The 21,391-nt window shown below is 37.6% G+C and overlaps 1 protein-coding gene across 1 annotated transcript; it reads left to right on the top strand.

Annotated features, from left to right (window-relative positions):
• The first annotated feature begins 2,847 nt into the window (after positions 1-2,847).
• Positions 2,848-4,035, top strand: LOC125670103 (sperm-specific protein PHI-2B/PHI-3-like). Its single transcript, XM_048905065.2, has 2 exons — positions 2,848-3,387; positions 3,683-4,035. The coding sequence occupies exons 1-2, from the start codon at positions 2,887-2,889 to the stop codon at positions 3,728-3,730; spliced, it is 549 nt and encodes a 182-aa protein (XP_048761022.1). The 5' UTR covers positions 2,848-2,886; the 3' UTR covers positions 3,731-4,035.
• Positions 4,036-21,391: the final 17,356 nt, after the last annotated feature.

Consider the following 21,391-nt stretch of genomic DNA (forward strand, 5'->3'; position numbering starts at 1 on the left):
GATCTGACATAGCGGCCTGACGTACGGTTATATAAAGATCTGACATAGCGGCCTGATGCACGGTTACTTAAAGATCTGACATAGCATACGGTTATTACTTAAAGATCTGACATAGCGGCCTGACGTACGGTTATATAAAGATCTGACATAGCGGCCTGATGCACGGTTACTTAAAGATCTGACATAGCATACGGTTATTACTTAAAGATCTGACATAGCGGCCTGACGTACGGTTACATAAAGATCTGACATAGCGGCCTGACGTACGGTTACTTAAAGATCTGACATAGCTGCCTGATGTACGTTTATACGGTTACTTAAAGATCTGACATAGCGGTTAAAGATCTGACATACGATTACTTGCATATATCTAACATGTAGCGGCTTGACGTACGGATGTACGGTTACTTACAAACTTCTGACGTATATCGGGTAATTTTTGCGCAGGGAATATCTAGAGGATTTTTTCTGGGGAAAAAGACTAATTTTGAAATCTTTCCGCTTTATCCTTTGGCGCCATTTCATTTAAGTGAATGAAAGTGAAGATATCGAACAGTGATCAATATCATAATATAGAAAAATTAAAATTTTGGCACTTTTAATTTTTATGAAATTTCCTCATTCGCCAAAAAGAAGCCAATATTTCCAATGCGCCAAATTTACCTGACTTCCGTTACATTGTGCATTCAGTCTTCCTGCGAATCTGTCATCGTTTCTTGTGAATGTGTTCAACCTTGTTCAAATTTAGCAAAGGGGCCAGTATACTTAAGAAAACAATGTACATGTACTTACTAATTGATAAAATCATATTGTACTATGTACTTACACACTTTTGTTGTATATAAATTATTGTAAGATTGTTGATTTCTGTAAAGTTATGATCAGGAGAAGAATATTTTTATAAACATGTAGAAAACACTTGTAATAAATCTGTTTATCTAATATGTTGTTATCTTTTGTTGTTGTTTAGTGAAATGATACTAATTTCGCCTTTCTTTTCACATATATACAGACTAGGTTTCCATCACAAATTTGGACAGCGCACTACAAATGGGTCTTCTCGTGCCCATTATAGTTCTATTCCCCACACCCAGACATATTTGTATTCATGGACGTGTTTCAAAAACTCCAAACAACAACTTGCATCATAACAGTAACAGTACGCAATACCGGTATACACCATAGTCATGTCTCTGACAGTACGCAATACCGGTATACACCATAGTCATGTATCTGACAGTACACAATACCGGTATACATCATAGTCATATATCTGACAGTACGCAATACCGTTATACACCATAGTCATGTATCTGACAGTAACAGTACGCAATACCGGTATACACCATAGTCATGTATCTGACAGCAACAGTACGCAATACCGGTATACATCATAGTCATGTCTCTGACAGTACGCAATACCGGTATACACCATAGTCATGTATCTGACAGTAACAGTACGCAATACCGGTATACACCATAGTCATGTATCTGACAGCAACAGTACGCAATACCGGTATACATCATAGTCATGTATCTGACAGTTCGCAATACCGGTATACATCATAGCCATGTATCTGACAGTGCACAATACCGGTATACATCATAGTCATGTATCTGACAGTACGCAATACCGTTATACACCATAGTCATGTATCTGACAGTTCGCAATACCGGTATACATCATAGCCATGTATCTGACAGTGCACAATACCGGTATACATCATAGCCATGTATCTGACAGTACGCAATACCGGTATACACCATAGCCATATATCTGACAGTTCGCAATACCGGTATACACCATAGTCATGTATCTGACAGTTCGCAATACCGGTATACATCATAGCCATGTATCTGACAGTGCACAATACCGGTATACATCATAGTCATGTATCTGACAGTACGCAATACCGTTATACACCATAGTCATGTATCTGACAGTTCGCAATACCGGTATACATCATAGCCATGTATCTGACAGTACGCAATACCGTTATACACCATAGTCATGTATCTGACAGTTCGCAATACCGGTATACATCATAGCCATGTATCTGACAGTGCACAATACCGGTATACATCATAGTCATGTATCTGAACTAAAAGAAAACAGTTGTAAATGGTGGGATATTTTCAAAAGTCAGCGCTATCAAGACATTGCAATGAATTGATAATGTGACCCCGTAGTCCGGAAAATCCTTTATTTTTTCATTGCTGGATTTATCTAAATATTCTTAATGGCGATCCTTTCAGTGTATTACCATTATATCAATGTAAGAAAAAACAGACAACGAAATCAGAGAAGAACAAGGCTGTTCAGAAATTCAGAATCAAACTATGATACAGAAATGTAGGATGTTGAATATTCTCTTAACCTCATTTCCTTATATTAAAAAAATCACCATTTTGCCCCCCATTCCCTACCAGGCCTTTATAAACTCCCTCTTCACTAAAGACTGGGCTAATATGAATATCGGCTGAACGTTATAGAATAGATTTATTTGCCAATCTGTATCTATATACATCTCGATGTATAATGTAGTATCTCGCAGGCTTTGATAAAGAAACCGAAGGTCGTTGTGTGTTAGTATAGAAGACCTGGGCATGGGGGGGGGGGGGGGGGGGTCGTCAAGCAAGTCGTAATCTTCTAACTGAAATCTGTAAACACTTGGGATGTTAAAAGAAAAGAAAAAGTTAACATGGGACGCATTTTTAGGACGTCTCTGACGCATGGATAGTAGAAGTTTCAAGCGACGTCTAAGTGGATTGGAAATCCATATCGCATGTGTCATTTCAATCCAGTGTTTTCAAAGGCGTCCGCGCTTTTGCTATATATAACGTGTTGCACAATTAGACGAGTTTTCTCACAGCAGAGGGCGAAAAATGGCGTCGCCAGGGAAGTCAACGAGTAAGAAACACGCCGTCAAAAAGGCACCCAAACTTCATCCGTCCTTCCTGGAAATGGCCATTGAAGCCATAAGAGCGAGTTCAGACACTAAAGGAGCATCGGTACCATCCATTCGTAACTACATCACAGAAAACTATAAATCTGTCGACCCGACCACTGTGCGTTACCGCCTGAAGCAAGCGCTCATGAAGGCGCTCGAGAAAAACATGATCAACAAATCGAAGCAATCTGATGACAGGCCTCTGATGTCGAGCAGATTTAGGATACTAGCGACGAAAAAGAAGAAAGTGACGAAAAGCGAAGACAAGGAAAATAAGATCGCAAAACAGAAAAAGGAGGTAAAGAATCTGAATTCAGTGAAGAAGCCGCGCGCACTCAAGAAAGCCAGCAACACGATGAAATCTCCCGCCAAATCCCCCAAGAAGTCTCCTGCAAAACTGGCGCGGAAGAACACCGTGAAAGTGCCCAAACCCAAGGTATTTTCTCTATATAAACAGGTGCATGCCTATGGGTAAAGTGACCAAGGTTGGAACGTGCACGGGTGTTGGTTTCGGGCGGTCATGTAAGGTAAAACCTAAAGGCAGGAGAGCGAATTTTTTATCATGATATACCTGTTACCTTTGTTTATAAATTTACAAATCGTGCTCACTTTTTGTGTATGCTATGCCCCCAGTGAAACCATGATTGGCAAAGAAATCCATTCTATAAAGAAATCTTGGGGGGGGGGGGGGGATTCAAACACCCGTTACTTACACTGATCTATCTTTTCAGACGCCAAAGAGACCACAGAGCGCAAAGAAAGTAAAGAAGTCGAAATGAGTATTTGTGATATTGCCGATTGTCTGTACATAGGAACCTCGGGGAGGATTGTCTGTACATAGAAACCTTGGGGAGGATTGTCTGTACATAGAAACCTTGGGGAGTGTTTCAATGGATTGTTGTGGTGATCTTATTTAGGAACAATGTACATTGTAGTTAGATTAATTGCATGATGGTTGCTGGGAATTTTTAATTTTGTAGATGTGTTTTAATATGACGCCGAAGTACCAAGTAATACTGAAGTATCCTCATTTACATTTATAGCTGTATACAGTTTTTAGATAAATGTTTGGGTTTTCTTTGAATTCTTGTTGATACTTGTAATGTGTGTGGATTCAGTCTTGACGTTCTGCTGGAATTGCTGCCGGCGCATGACTTGGGGCCCCCAAGTAGACTGGACTGATACGTGTTCTGCACAGGCACTTGTTTCTGTAGATAAGTTGTGACGTTTGTATACTAATATTAGATAGTATACAGACGTCATAACTTGCAGAAACAAGAGTCTGTGGCACTCTGTTTGCTCTATATTAATAGCTTGGAAAAACAGTTTGGTGGTGAATAATTTAGATAAACTTGTCCGCAATTCAGTGCACTATAGAACTTAGCTCGACGCCTTTGATTTGTTTCGGTGCAAGACCAATGAAACAAGCCAAATGTTTGCGGGTAACAAATTATGTTGAGGACACGCATGTACGTGACCTTTCTGTCTGACATTTTTTTCATTTCCGATATAAAGAGTTGCGATTTTCAGAGTAGGGTTGAATTGTAATCGACAAGGGTGGCTCGGCTGCTAGCCGGTCACGGGTTCTATAACCGATTGTCCTGAAGATTTCTCTTTGCTACGATAACTATATACAACCTTCTGCAACACGGGTGATTTTACATTTTTACTTGCAACAACCAGGAACTATCAAAATAACGGGGTGGGAACACTTCATCTAGCGAGAAAGTAAACATTACCTTGTACAAAATAATGGCCAATTCCGTGTAATGCTGAATAATTGCGACATGCACCCAACGTGACGCAAATTGTTCATGAATCTGTCATTTGCGAAATTTAGTGCACATTTGTGAGTTTTTGATTTAGCTATAAGTACTTGCAGAAGTATCGGACATTTTAGCACTTGTCACATTAAACAAGATATGGATGGGTAGTCTCGGTTGTACGGGATATATTTGCTCTCGCTAAAAAGGGGTTTTCACGAGAATATATCCCTGTAGGGGACATGTTCCCAACCTGTTAAAACAAATATGGCAATAAATCGATATATCCCAACGTTTTTGGTAGAAACGAGATGGAAAACCAAGAATTGTACGCGAAGAGTCAATGCAAATTATAGAGAAACGCCGAGTAAGTCTGGGGGTACCCCGGACCACAATCGGCTTGGCTGAATACTTGGGACTGACGCCTTCACCAAATCTGACCAGTCCTTCATAATTTATGTCTGAAAATTTACTTTCGGCCTAATCTTGTGTGAAATTTTAGAAATTGACATTACTCTAAATGCACTCAAGTTTGATATCGTGGAATTGTTCGTATATCAAGTGCAAAAAAAGTCATTTATTTCCATTACTAGCAGTAATTTTTTTTTTTTATCTGTTAGAAGACATGATTATGTAATCTATTTTATGTAATGATTGATTTGTGTAGATATCAACAGACATCAAGTTTAAATGAAATTTTGAGTGTAAAAAGGTCATGTTTAGAACACTATAGCTCAATAACAAGCGTTGCGACCCCAGGTTTTCTTTTTAATTTCCTAATTTTCCTTCAATGTAGAAATAAAAAATACACTTCCCAAAAATTGACATTACTCCAAATCTGAGGTGCGAACCTCTTTAAGGTAGATCATTTACACTAAAATTTTATTTAGTGGCTTGTTAAGACATCACTTGTGAAGTATGATTTAAACATCGAAAGATTGATACAGGCTCTCAATTATTTTGTGATTTTTTCTCGGAAGGATTAAAAAAGCGGTTTTGTTTGCAAATAAAGATATTCTTGAGCCCAAATTTCGCTGTGATGATATGAATATCTGATAAATGATGCCTAAAAGATATATAAAAAGTTCGAATTTTTTTCGAAAAAATTATTTATGAAAATTAAAAACGTTATTTGTTTATATTAAATCTACGAATACATGTCAGTTAGAAAAGATATATCGAAGAAATGTGTTATAAAAAGAAATTGAAACGAAATGACCAAAATTCAGATATGAAAAGTACCGATTCCGATCAAAATTGATAGAAATTACTAAAATAATCATATTGTTGCTAATTGTATGCACTGTTCATCAAGAAATTAGTTTCCTTTATAAAGTCGTTTAATTTGTAAACCAATTACATCAAAGGAATGTAATTTTCTGATACAATGTTCTCAAAGACTCGGGCTTGGTTCAAATTAGGGGGGGGGGGTGTAATATTTCTAATTTTGACCATTTCATTTCAATCTCTTTTTAAAATGTTTCTGATAAATCCTTTTTTACTGACATGTTTTTTAAAGATTTTATCCGTAGATTTAAAAAAAAAAACAACTTCGTTTTTATATTTTAAAAAAATTTGACAGTCTATCTGAGTCGTTTAGGCATGTTTTCTTGAATATTCATATCGTGCATCAAATCACAGCGAAATTTGGACTCTAGAGCATCTTATTTGCAAACAAAGTACCTTTTTTATCATTCCGGGATAAAGCACATAAAAATTCAAATATAATATTTGAGAGCTTGTATCACTTTTTCGATGGTGAAATCATAGGTGTTTTATCGAGCCATTAAATAAGAATTTAGTGTAATGAGCTACCTTAAGGTGATAGGATACCCAATATTATGGATGCATATAATGTAGAATTATTAAATACATAGTTTTTAAAGGATTTCAATTTTTGGGAGATGCGTCCTCACAATGTCTAGAAGAGAATACACGGATATGTTATTGTATGAGGGCAAAAAAGTACAGCTATAGAGACATCTATAAAAGGTTATCTAATACTCTTTCGAATTGTGAAAAAATGGTTTTGAGAGAGAATATTTGTGAGAACGTCCCCACACCACTTGTCCTCACTAACCAAATATTTTGTATCTACATCTTTCACATGCTGTGGATCACGTTTATGGGGACGTAATTTTGTCTTCATAGTATACTTTCTATCCTCACAACTTCTGTCAAATGTTTAACAATTGTCCTCACTATACACGCTCGCTCTCTCTCTCTCTCTCTCTCTCTCTCTCTCTCTCTCTCTCTCTCTCTCTCGTCTATAATGGAAGGTAACTCTAATACAATTATGTGTTCTATCACTGATGGTGAATCACGAGTTATGTCTCTTCATTTGTATTCAAACTTGTCATATCACAGCACACAATTTGCATATGCATTTTATCCGCAGCTCGATTGGTGGGGACGATTTTCTGCCCGGTAGGAACTGTGTTGATTATCGACAATTACAAAATCCTGAACAAATTGAACGCCTTTTACCCAAAAGCAACGATAGGATGCGAATAAAAAGGCCGTTAGAATTAACAAAGTAGGGCGTTTACAAAATTGCTAAACATGTTCACTCATTTTTCTGTCCTTTTTATGCTAGATTAAGTTTTGACACAATAAATCCTCATATTTCATGACTTTTAATTTTCCGAATGAATGATGACGGGGTTTTATGTAATTTTTCTTTTTTAATTTCGAAAGCCGTTAGCGCGGACGTGTAACTCGCTGGTTTAATTAGAGACAGAAAACACCCCAAATCCTCTACATGCATGCGATCTTTTTAAATTGCATACGTATAAATTTTGTAAACATATTTTTAAAAAACAAATACCTCCAAAATACACCTATCTGATTATAACTAAGTGGCCTTGCAGGTTTATAATTAAAACTAAACTATCTCTGTAGAAAGGAAAATGATTAATTTAGCGCACGTGTGAAAGGGAAAGACGGGGACATTTTTCGGTTGTTTTTTGCTATTTATAATGTTTGTGTTTACCAGGTCTTGTTTGTAACGTACTGCGTCCTGGTGTACGCAACAAGGCAAGGTTAATATCTACCCGTGTAGTCAATGATGTGCGCAACAAGGCAAGGTTAATATCTACCCGTGTAGTCAATGATGTACGCAACAAGGCAAGGTTAATATCTACCTGTGTAGTCAATGATGTACGCAACAAGGCAAGGTTAATATTTACCCATATAGTCAATGATGTACACAACAAGGCAAGGTTAATATCTACCTGTGTAGTCAATGATGTACGCAACAACTTTCTATTTTGTATTGCTTATAGGAGTAATGGGATTGATCACTGTTCGTTATCTTCGCCTTTCACAAGCTCAGGTTAAAATATACCCGTGTAGTCATTTCATCTATTACTCGAAAATAAAATGCATATGACCAAAAAATCGAAAATCTTTGGGTGGAGTATTTAATCGATACGTGATAATTAATCTACACATTTTACACTCCCATCCGTCAATAGAGCTTGACACTTTTACTAAATAAATACGCCCGTCTAAGTTAGGATAAGTAGTTGAACATAGAAACGTTTAATGTTAGCGATCAAAATTCACAAAGAATCAATACGTAATCCTGCATTGTATTTGTTAGATTTACACGATTATACGAATGTTTCGTTTGTCTGCAAGTCCGCCCCTATCTCTTATCTGTACTCGGACACGGAATATTTGGCCAAATTGTCCCCCCCCCCCCTTTATCGTATTGTCTTGCAACAAAATTCAAGATGATCAAAAGTAACTTATCCACAGGCGCGTTTGCGATGTATATCGCGTACGTCCGGGAATATATTATGGAGACAATGGAATAAGTATCATTTCAGATATCTTTGTCATGCCTGCTACAACTATGACACATGAAGATGTCCGCTGATACATATAACCATGGCAACCGTTATACGTCTTCTCAACGTCAGGTGTCAAGTATCCAACCCGGACCTCCGTGTAACGAAGCGAGCCCGGGCCTCCGGGTAACGAAGCGAGCCCGGGCCTCCGGGTAACGAAGCAAGCCCGGGTCTCCGGATAACGAAGCGAGTCCGAACCTCCGGGTAACGAAGCAAGCCCGGGTCTCCGGATAACGAAGCGAGTCCGAACCTCCGGATAACGAAGCGAGCCCGGGCCTCCGGGTAACGAAGCAAGCCCGGGTCTCTGGGTAACGAAGGAAGTTCGGACCGCCGGATAACGTTTTAGAATATTACCGAATGTTGTGCTACGATTTAAGAATGTTACCAAGTGAAGTGTTGACTTAAGAAATGAGTTCATGTTTAAGAATATTACCGATTGTTCAATCACGATATTAGATTGGAAATGATGTTTTAAAATGTCACTACATGTGTGTTACTGAATGTTGTCTCACTGTGTGTTACTGAATGTTATCTCACTGTGTGTGTTACTGAATGTTATCTCACTGTGTGTGTTACTGAATGTTATCTCACTGTGTGTGTTACTGAATGTTATCTCACTGTGTGTGTTACTGAATGTTGTCTCACTGTGTGTGTTACTGAATGTTATCTCACTGTGTGTTACTGAATGTTATCTCACTGTGTGTGTTACTGAATGTTATCTCACTGTGTGTTACTGAATGCTATCTCACTGTGTCTGTTACTGAATGTTATCTCACTGTGTGTTACTGAATGTTGTCTCACTGTGTGTGTTACTGAATGTTATCTCACTGTGTGTGTTACTGAATGTTATCTCACTGTGTGTTACTGAATGTTATCTCACTGTGTGTTACTGAATGTTATCTCACTGTGTGTGTTACTGAATGTTATCTCACTGTGTGTGTCACTGAATGTTGTCTCACTGTGTGTTACTGAATGTTATCTCACTGTGTGTTACTGAATGTTATCTCACTGTGTGTGTTACTGAATGTTATCTCACTGTGTGTGTTACTGAATGTTATCTCACTGTGTGTGTTACTGAATGTTATCTCACTGTGTGTGTTACTGAATGTTGTCTCACTGTGTGTTACTGAATGTTATCTCACTGTGTGTGTTACTGAATGTTATCTCACTGTGTGTGTTACTGAATGTTATCTCACTGTGTGTTACTGAATGTTGTCTCACTGTGTGTGTTACTGAATGTTATCTCACTGTATGTTACTGAATGTTGTCTCACTGTGTGTGTTACTGAATGTTATCTCACTGTGTGTTACTGAATGTTGTCTCACTGTGTGTGTTACTGAATGTTATCTCACTGTGTGTTACTGAATGTTGTCTCACTGTGTGTTACTGAATGTTGTCTCACTGTGTGTTACTGAATGTTATCTCACTGTGTGTGTTACTGAATGTTATCTCACTGTGTGTTACTGAATGTTGTCTCACTGTGTGTTACTGAATGTTATCTCACTGTGTGTGTTACTGAATGTTATCTCACTGTGTGTTACTGAATGTTATCTCACTGTGTGTTACTGAATGTTGTCTTACTGTGTGTGTTACTGAATGTTGTCTCATTGTGTGTGTTACTGAATGTTATCTCACTGTGTGTTACTGAATGTTATCTCACTGTGTGTGATACTGAATGTTGTCTCATTGTGTGTGTTACTGAATGTTGTCTCATTGTGTGTGTTACTGAATGTTATCTCACTGTGTGTGTTACTGAATGTTGTCTCACTGTGTGTGTTACTGAATGTTGTCTCACTGTGTGATACTGAATGTTATCTCACTGTGTGTGTTACTGAATATTGTCTCACTGTGTGTGTTACTGAATGTTGTCTCACTGTGTGTTACTGAATGTTGTCTCACTGTGTGTTACTGAATGTTATCTCACTGTGTGTGTTACTGAATGTTATCTCACTGTGTGTGTTACTGAATGTTATCTCACTGTGTGTGTTACTGAATGTTATCTCACTGTGTGTGTTACTGAATGTTATCTCACTGTGTGTGTTACTGAATGTTGTATCACTGTGTGTTACTGAATGTTGTCTCACTGTGTGTTACTGAATGTTATCTCACTGTGTGTTACTGAATGTTGTCTCACTGTGTGTGTTACTGAATGTTGTCTCACTGTGTGTGTTACTGAATGTTGTCTCACTGTGTGTGATACTGAATGTTGTCTCACTGTGTGTTACTGAATGTTGTCTCACTGTGTGTTACTGAATGTTATCTCACTGTGTGTTACTGAATGTTATCTCACTGTGTGTGTTACTGAATGTTGTCTCACTGTGTGTTACTGAATGTTGTCTCACTGTGTGTTACTGAATGTTATCTCACTGTGTGTTACTGAATGTTGTCTCACTGTGTGTTACTGAATGTTGTCTCACTGTGTGTGTTACTGAATGTTATCTCACTGTGTGTGTTACTGAATGTTGTCTCACTGTGTGTGTTACTGAATGTTATCTCACTGTGTGTGTTACTGAATGTTATCTCACTGTGTGTTACTGAATGTTATCTCACTGTGTGTTACTGAATGTTATCTCACTGTGTGTGTTACTGAATGTTATCTCACTGTGTGTTACTGAATGGTATCTCACTGTGTGTGTTACTGAATGTTGTCTCACTGTGTGTGTTACTGAATGTTATCTCACTGTGTGTGTTACTGAATGTTATCTCACTGTGTGTTACTGAATGTTGTCTCACTGTGTGTGTTACTGAATGTTGTCTCAATGTGTGTGTTACTGAATGTTATCTCACTGTGTGTTACTGAATGTTGTCTCACTGTGTGTTACTGAATGTTGTCTCACTGTGTGTTACTGAATGTTGTCTCACTGTGTGTTACTGAATGTTGTATCACTGTGTGTTACTGAATGTTATCTCACTGTGTGATACTGAATGTTTTCTCACTGTGTGTTACTGAATGTTGTCTCACTGTGTGTGTTACTGAATGTTGTCTCACTGTGTGAGTTACTGAATGTTATCTCACTGTGTGTGTTACTGAATGTTATCTCACTGTGTGTGTTACTGAATGTTATCTCACTGTGTGTGTTACTGAATGTTATCTCACTGTGTGTGTTACTGAATGTTGTCTCACTGTGTGTGTTACTGAATGTTGTCTCACTGTGTGTGTTACTGAATGTTATCTCACTGTGTGTGTTACTGAATGTTATCTCACTGTGTGTGTTACTGAATGTTATCTCACTGTGTGTGTTACTGAATGTTGTCTCACTGTGTGTGTTACTGAATGTTATCTCACTCTGTGTGATACTGAATGTTGTATCACTGTGTGTTACTGAATGTTATCTCACTGTGTGATACTGAATGTTTTCTCACTGTGTGTTACTGAATGTTGTCTCACTGTGTGTGTTACTGAATGTTGTCTCACTGTGTGAGTTACTGAATGTTATCTCACTGTGTGTGTTACTGAATGTTATCTCACTGTGTGTGTTACTGAATGTTATCTCACTGTGTGTGTTACTGAATGTTATCTCACTGTGTGTGTTACTGAATGTTGTCTCACTGTGTGTGTTACTGAATGTTGTCTCACTGTGTGTGTTACTGAATGTTATCTCACTGTGTGTGTTACTGAATGTTATCTCACTGTGTGTGTTACTGAATGTTATCTCACTGTGTGTGTTACTGAATGTTGTCTCACTGTGTGTGTTACTGAATGTTATCTCACTGTGTGTGTTACTGAATGTTATCTCACTGTGTGTGTTACTGAATGTTATCTCACTGTGTGTGTTACTGAATGTTGTCTCACTGTGTGTGTTACTGAATGTTGTCTCACTGTGTGTGATACTGAATGTTGTCTCACTCTGTGTGATACTGAATGTTGTCTCACTCTGTGTGATACTGAATGTTGTCTCACTGTGTGTGTTACTGAATGTTGTATCACTGTGTGTTACTGAATGTTATCTCACTGTGTTACTGAATGTTGTATCACTGTGTGTTACTGAATGTTGTCTCACTGTGTGTGTTACTGAATGTTATCTCACTGTGTTACTGAATGTTGTCTCACTGTGTGTGTTACTGAATGTTATCTCACTGTGTTACTGAATGTTATCTCACTGTGTGTTACTGAATGTTATCTCACTGTGTGTGTTACTGAATGTTATCTCACTGTGTGTTACTGAATGTTGTCTCACTGTGTGTGTTACTGAATGTTGTATCACTGTGTGTTACTGAATGTTGTCTCACTGTGTGTTACTGAATGTTATCTCACTGTGTGTGTTACTGAATGTTGTATCACTGTGTGTGATACTGAATGTTGTCTCACTCTGTGTGATACTGAATGTTATCTCACTGTGTGTTACTGAATGTTATCTCACTGTGTGTGTTACTGAATGTTATCTCACTCTGTGTGATACTGAATGTTATCTCACTGTGTGTGTTACTGAATGTTGTATCACTGTGTGTGATACTGAATGTTGTCTCACTCTGTGTGATACTGAATGTTATCTCACTGTGTGTTACTGAATGTTATCTCACTGTGTGTGATACTGAATGTTGTCTCACTCTGTGTGATACTGAATGTTATCTCACTGTGTGTGTTACTGAATGTTATCTCACTGTGTGTGTTACTGAATGTTATCTCACTGTGTGTGTTACTGAATGTTATCTCACTGTGTGTGTTACTGAATGTTATCTCACTGTGTGTGTTACTGAATGTTGTCTCACTGTGTGTGTTACTGAATGTTATCTCACTGTGTGTTACTGAATGTTATCTCACTGTGTGTGTTACTGAATGTTATCTCACTGTGTGTTACTGAATGCTATCTCACTGTGTCTGTTACTGAATGTTATCTCACTGTGTGTTACTGAATGTTGTCTCACTGTGTGTGTTACTGAATGTTATCTCACTGTGTGTGTTACTGAATGTTATCTCACTGTATGTTACTGAATGTTGTCTCACTGTGTGTGTTACTGAATGTTATATCACTGTGTGTTACTGAATGTTGTCTCACTGTGTGTGTTACTGAATGTTGTCTCACTGTGTGTTACTGAATGTTGTCTCACTGTGTGTGTTACTGAATGTTATCTCACTGTGTGTTACTGAATGTTATCTCACTGTGTGTGTTACTGAATGTTGTCTCACTGTGTGTGTTACTGAATGTTATCTCACTGTGTGTTACTGAATGTTGTCTCACTGTGTGTGTTACTGAATGTTATCTCACTGTGTGTTACTGAATGTTGTCTCACTGTGTGTTACTGAATGTTGTCTCACTGTGTGTTACTGAATGTTATCTCACTGTGTGTGTTACTGAATGTTATCTCACTGTGTGTTACTGAATGTTGTCTCACTGTGTGTTACTGAATGTTATCTCACTGTGTGTGTTACTGAATGTTATCTCACTGTGTGTTACTGAATGTTATCTCACTGTGTGTTACTGAATGTTGTCTTACTGTGTGTGTTACTGAATGTTGTCTCATTGTGTGTGTTACTGAATGTTATCTCACTGTGTGTTACTGAATGTTATCTCACTGTGTGTGTTACTGAATGTTGTCTCATTGTGTGTGTTACTGAATGTTGTCTCATTGTGTGTGTTACTGAATGTTATCTCACTGTGTGTGTTACTGAATGTTGTCTCACTGTGTGTGTTACTGAATGTTGTCTCACTGTGTGATACTGAATGTTATCTCACTGTGTGTGTTACTGAATATTGTCTCACTGTGTGTGTTACTGAATGTTGTCTCACTGTGTGTTACTGAATGTTGTCTCACTGTGTGTTACTGAATGTTATCTCACTGTGTGTGTTACTGAATGTTATCTCACTGTGTGTGTTACTGAATGTTATCTCACTGTGTGTGTTACTGAATGTTATCTCACTGTGTGTGTTACTGAATGTTATCTCACTGTGTGTGTTACTGAATGTTGTATCACTGTGTGTTACTGAATGTTGTCTCACTGTGTGTTACTGAATGTTATCTCACTGTGTGATACTGAATGTTATCTCACTGTGTGTTACTGAATGTTGTCTCACTGTGTGTGTTACTGAATGTTGTCTCACTGTGTGTGATACTGAATGTTATCTCACTGTGTGTTACTGAATGTTATCTCACTGTGTGTTACTGAATGTTGTCTCACTGTGTGTGTTACTGAATGTTGTCTCACTGTGTGTGTTACTGAATGTTATCTCACTGTGTGTTACTGAATGTTATCTCACTGTGTGTGTTACTGAATGTTGTCTCACTGTGTGTGTTACTGAATGTTATCTCACTGTGTGTTACTGAATGTTGTCTCACTGTGTGTGTTACTGAATGTTGTCTCACTGTGTGTGTTACTGAATGTTGTCTCACTGTGTGTTACTGAATGTTATCTCACTGTGTGTGTTACTGAATGTTATCTCACTGTGTGTTACTGAATGTTGTATCACTGTGTGTTACTGAATGTTATCTCACTGTGTGTGTTACTGAATGTTATCTCACTGTGTGTGTTACTGAATGTTGTCTCACTCTGTGTGATACTGAATGTTATCTCACTGTGTGTGTTACTGAATGTTGTCTCACTGTGTGTGTTACTGAATGTTATCTCACTGTGTGTGTTACTGAATGTTATCTCACTGTGTGTTACTGAATGTTGTATCACTGTGTGTGTTACTGAATGTTGTCTCACTGTGTGTGTTACTGAATGTTGTCTCACTGTGTGTGATACTGAATGTTGTCTCACTGTGTGTGATACTGAATGTTGTCTCACTGTGTGTTACTGAATGTTGTCTCACTGTGTGTTACTGAATGTTATCTCACTGTGTGTTACTGAATGTTATCTCACTGTGTGTGTTACTGAATGTTGTCTCACTGTGTGTGTTACTGAATGTTATCTCACTGTGTGTTACTGAATGTTGTCTCACTGTGTGTTACTGAATGTTGTCTCACTGTGTGTTACTGAATGTTGTCTCACTGTGTGTTACTGAATGTTGTCTCACTGTGTGTGTTACTGAATGTTGTATCACTGTGTGTTACTGAATGTTGTCTCACTGTGTGTGATACTGAATGTTATCTCACTGTGTGTGTTACTGAATGTTATATCACTGTGTGTTACTGAATGTTGTCTCACTGTGTGTGTTACTGAATGTTATCTCACTGTGTGTTACTGAATGTTATCTCACTGTGTGTTACTGAATGTTATCTCACTGTGTGTTACTGAATGGTATCTCACTGTGTGTGTTACTGAATGTTGTCTCACTGTGTGTGTTACTGAATGTTATCTCACTGTGTGTGTTACTGAATGTTATCTCACTGTGTGTTACTGAATGTTGTCTCACTGTGTGTTACTGAATGTTGTCTCAATGTGTGTGTTACTGAATGTTGTCTCACTGTGTGTTACTGAATGTTGTCTCACTGTGTGTGTTACTGAATGTTGTATCACTGTGTGTTACTGAATGTTGTCTCACTGTGTGTTACTGAATGTTATCTCACTGTGTGTTACTGAATGTTATCTCACTGTGTGTGTTACTGAATGTTGTCTCACTGTGTGTTACTGAATGTTATCTCACTGTGTTACTGAATGTTATCTCACTGTGTGTTACTGAATGTTATCTCACTGTGTGTGTTACTGAATGTTGTCTCACTCTGTGTGATACTGAATGTTGTCTCACTCTGTGTGATACTGAATGTTGTATCACTGTGTGTGTTACTGAATGTTATCTCACTGTGTGTTACTGAATGTTGTCTCACTGTGTGTGTTACTGAATGTTGTATCACTGTGTGTGTTACTGAATGTTGTCTCACTGTGTGTGTTACTGAATGTTATCTCACTGTGTGTTACTGAATGTTATCTCACTGTGTGTTACTGAATGTTGTCTCACTGTGTGTGTTACTGAATGTTATCTCACTGTGTGTGTTACTGAATGTTATCTCACTGTGTGTTACTGAATGTTGTCTCACTGTGTGTGTTACTGAATGGTATCTCACTGTGTGTTACTGAATGTTGTCTCACTGTGTGTGTTACTGAATGTTGTCTCACTGTGTGTGTTACTGAATGTTGTCTCACTGTGTGTGTTACTGAATGTTTTCTCACTGTGTGTTACTGAATGTTGTCTCACTGTGTGTGTTACTGAATGTTGTCTCACTGTGTGTTACTGAATGTTGTCTCACTGTGTGTGTTACTGAATGTTATCTCACTGTGTGTGTTACTGAATGTTGTCTCACTGTGTGTGTTACTGAATGTTGTCTCACTGTGTGTTACTGAATGTTATCTCACTGTGTGTGTTACTGAATGTTATCTCACTGTGTGTTACTGAATGTTATCTCACTGTGTCTGTTACTGAATGTTATCTCACTGTGTGTTACTGAATGTTGTCTCACTGTGTGTGTTACTGAATGTTGTCTCACTGTGTGTGTTACTGAATGTTATCTCACTGTGTGTGTTACTGAATGTTATCTCACTGTGTGTTACTGAATGTTGTCTCACTGTGTGTGTTACTGAATGTTGTCTCAATGTGTGTGTTACTGAATGTTATCTCACTGTGTGTTACTGAATGTTGTCTCACTGTGTGTTACTGAATGTTGTCTCACTGTGTGTTACTGAATGTTGTCTCACTGTGTGTTACTGAATGTTGTATCACTGTGTGTTACTGAATGTTATCTCACTGTGTGATACTGAATGTTTTCTCACTGTGTGTTACTGAATGTTGTCTCACTGTGTGTGTTACTGAATGTTGTCTCACTGTGTGAGTTACTGAATGTTATCTCACTGTGTGTGTTACTGAATGTTATCTCACTGTGTGTGTTACTGAATGTTATCTCACTGTGTGTGTTACTGAATGTTATCTCACTGTGTGTGTTACTGAATGTTGTCTCACTGTGTTTGTTACTGAATGTTGTCTCACTGTGTGTGTTACTGAATGTTATCTCACTGTGTGTGTTACTGAATGTTATCTCACTGTGTGTGTTACTGAATGTTATCTCACTGTGTGTGTTACTGAATGTTGTCTCACTGTGTGTGTTACTGAATGTTGTCTCACTGTGTGTGTTACTGAATGTTATCTCACTGTGTGTTACTGAATGTTATCTCACTGTGTGTGTTACTGAATGTTATCTCACTGTGTGTGTTACTGAATGTTGTCTCACTGTGTGTGTTACTGAATGTTGTCTCACTGTGTGTGATACTGAATGTTGTCTCACTCTGTGTGATACTGAATGTTGTCTCACTGTGTGTGTTACTGAATGTTATCTCACTGTGTGTGTTACTGAATGTTATCTCACTGTGTGTGTTACTGAATGTTGTCTCACTGTGTGTGTTACTGAATGTTATCTCACTGTGTGTTACTGAATGTTGTATCACTGTGTGTTACTGAATGTTGTCTCACTCTGTGTGATACTGAATGTTGTCTCACTGTGTGTGTTACTGAATGTTGTATCACTGTGTGTTACTGAATGTTATCTCACTGTGTTACTGAATGTTGTATCACTGTGTGTTACTGAATGTTGTCTCACTGTGTGTGTTACTGAATGTTATCTCACTGTGTGTGTTACTGAATGTTATCTCACTGTGTGTTACTGAATGGTATCTCACTGTGTGTTACTGAATGTTGTCTCACTGTGTGTGTTACTGAATGTTATCTCACTGTGTTACTGAATGTTATCTCACTGTGTGTTACTGAATGTTATCTCACTGTGTGTGTTACTGAATGTTATCTCACTGTGTGTTACTGAATGTTGTCTCACTGTGTGTGTTACTGAATGTTGTATCACTGTGTGTTACTGAATGTTGTCTCACTGTGTGTTACTGAATGTTATCTCACTGTGTGTGTTACTGAATGTTGTATCACTGTGTGTGATACTGAATGTTGTCTCACTCTGTGTGATACTGAATGTTATCTCACTGTGTGTTACTGAATGTTATCTCACTGTGTGTGTTACTGAATGTTATCTCACTCTGTGTGATACTGAATGTTATCTCACTGTGTGTGTTACTGAATGTTGTATCACTGTGTGTGATACTGAATGTTGTCTCACTCTGTGTGATACTGAATGTTATCTCACTGTGTGTTACTGAATGTTATCTCACTGTGTGTGATACTGAATGTTGTCTCACTCTGTGTGATACTGAATGTTATCTCACTGTGTGTGTTACTGAATGTTATCTCACTGTGTGTGTTACTGAATGTTGTCTCACTGTGTGTGTTACTGAATGTTATCTCACTGTGTGTGTTACTGAATGTTATCTCACTGTGTGTGATACTGAATGTTGTATCACTGTGTGTGTTACTGAATGTTGTCTCACTGTGTTACTGAATGTTGTATCACTGTGTGTGTTACTGAATGTTATCTCACTGTGTTACTGAATGTTGTCTCACTGTGTGTGTTACTGAATGTTGTCTCACTGTGTGTTACTGAATGTTGTCTCACTGTGTGTTACTGAATGTTATCTCACTGTGTGTTACTGAATGTTATCTCACTGTGTGTGTTACTGAATGTTGTCTCACTGTGTGTTACTGAATGTTATCTCACTGTGTGTGTTACTGAATGTTGTCTCACTGTGTGTGTTACTGAATGTTATCTCACTGTGTGTGTTACTGAATGTTGTATCACTGTGTGTTACTGAATGTTATCTCACTGTGTGTGATACTGAATGTTATCTCACTGTGTGATACTGAATGTTGTATCACTGTGTGTGTTACTGAATGTTATCTCACTGTGTGTGTTACTGAATGTTGTCTCACTGTGTGTGTTACTGAATGCTTTCGAGGCATAGAGGATGTTCCCTCTGCGGTGCCCTTGCTTCTCATGTTCTGTTTGAGAAATTACTGGAATTTATTTTTGTCCATTATGACATAACATCGTCACAAAGGTTGTTCGGTTCCAGGATTCAATATTTTGTCATGTAAACGCCCTTCACCGCAACTGACGATCGGAAACCTTTGAAAAATCGCCCATTACAGATTCCAGCCAAATGCTTAACTGTAAACTACCAATTTGGACATTGTTACAATTTAAATACTCACAAAAGTCTCTGTAGGATTTATTCTGGTATATCAATAGTGTTGGGGGAGGTTGAAAAGGGGAGGGGGGGGGGGGGATTTGCTTTACAAAGTCCTATACATTGTAATTTTAAAACAAACCTACATGTATCTTTGGAATATACATTTGTAATATATAATAAAAATGTGCTACGTAATTTTTGTGACAATTGTTTTACAAAGTAATTAATTGCCTTGTCAGACAAGGCATGACTTAATCAATCAGTCATTATGTTTATGCTGAATAATTAATGACGAGGAGTACTGATTTTTCTCTAAGCGAATGACGATAATACGTTCTTGATTTTTCCTGCATGGCCATGTTGGGATTTTGATATCAATGTTCCATGTTCGAATTTTCCTGCATGGCCATGTTGGGATGTTGATATCAATGTTTCCAACATTTTTAATAAATTATTGTGATGCAGGTATATCATATTATAGAGTTGAGATCTTTTTCAGTCCTACATCTTCTGTTAGATTAATTGGGTCATTTTGTTTTTATGACTACATTTGGCACGCGAACTTATTCTAAATTGTGGTGTATAGATTAACACCGAGTAAAATTTAATTTCGGAAACGTTACCGCAGCCATGTAGGAAAGATATGCACTTTTCCTGAAATAAAGATAGGACCACTGCAAAGTATTCTCTCTCTCTCTCTCTCTCCTTTGCCTTGGAATAGATTTAAAAAAAATTAGATTGATCCCATGCTTATCAATACGTATATGTCTGTATGTATTAGGAAATATCACTTATCTTTAAATATAATTATTTCATCGTATTTTCATGATTATTGAATGTTCAGGTGTTCATTTTGTCATATATTATTCTATATATATATACAATCATGAAATCATGATTAATTCTCGTTTCCATAGCATCAACCGGGAAAAAAACAACTGTTTATTCAAAATTGTGCAGATCTGCTCCTCCATTCACAGAAACGTCCTGTGTTGTCTTTTTGTGTATTTTCCAACAAAAAAAAAAATATTTGTGGTTAAATTCAAACACTTTGTATGAAGAGTCGAATTGACATAAATTGTCGACTTGATTGAACGGCTCTATAGAGAGGGGTTGTTTTATTCTACACACGTTTCGATATAGCGGCGATAATTTATTTTTAAGGACATGTTTATACATATGCAATTATACAATCATTTTCCGTTAATTTTACGAAATACGGTGGGGAATTTTAACTTGCTCAAGTGCTCATTTTGTCGTTATAAAGCTGTACGATCCAGCACGGCAATTTTTCAGGGTCCATGTATTCATGTGGCTACAGCAAGTACGCGCATGCATTTTTATAGCATGAACATGTGAAGCACAAAATTCTGAATAAAACGCAGGTATTACCTTGAGCACATTATTCTATTATTTTTCTTTCAAATTTTTGTAATTTATATTTTCATTCATGCACCAACTTAATCCTCTAAAATCCCATGCATGCTTGGCAGGTGGGGAAAAAAGGAAGGTGGGGGCAAAAAAACCCCAAAAAACCCAAACAAAGAAAAAGAAAAAAACTTAAGAATTCTTTGGTCAGTGCGCAGTTTATTTTACTGAATGTGCTTGAATTCACTTGAATATATAGCTTAGCACTCCAATACATTGATCTCCAATGCGTATACGCGATTGGGCTATCATCTCTAACGGGGGTCAATAGGTGTTTTATCATCATTAAATAAATAATCTAAGTAATCCGCTACGCCCTTTCATAATACAATTGCTATCATAAACATAGATTAACGATCTACACTCCAAAGTGGAGAAATTGTGAACATAAATCCTAGGTTGAAAATTTGATGTAGCCTTTCTCTATATTGATTTCGT

This window comes from Ostrea edulis, chromosome 4, assembly GCF_947568905.1.
Source record: "Ostrea edulis chromosome 4, xbOstEdul1.1, whole genome shotgun sequence".
Taxonomy (NCBI): domain Eukaryota; kingdom Metazoa; phylum Mollusca; class Bivalvia; order Ostreida; family Ostreidae; genus Ostrea; species Ostrea edulis.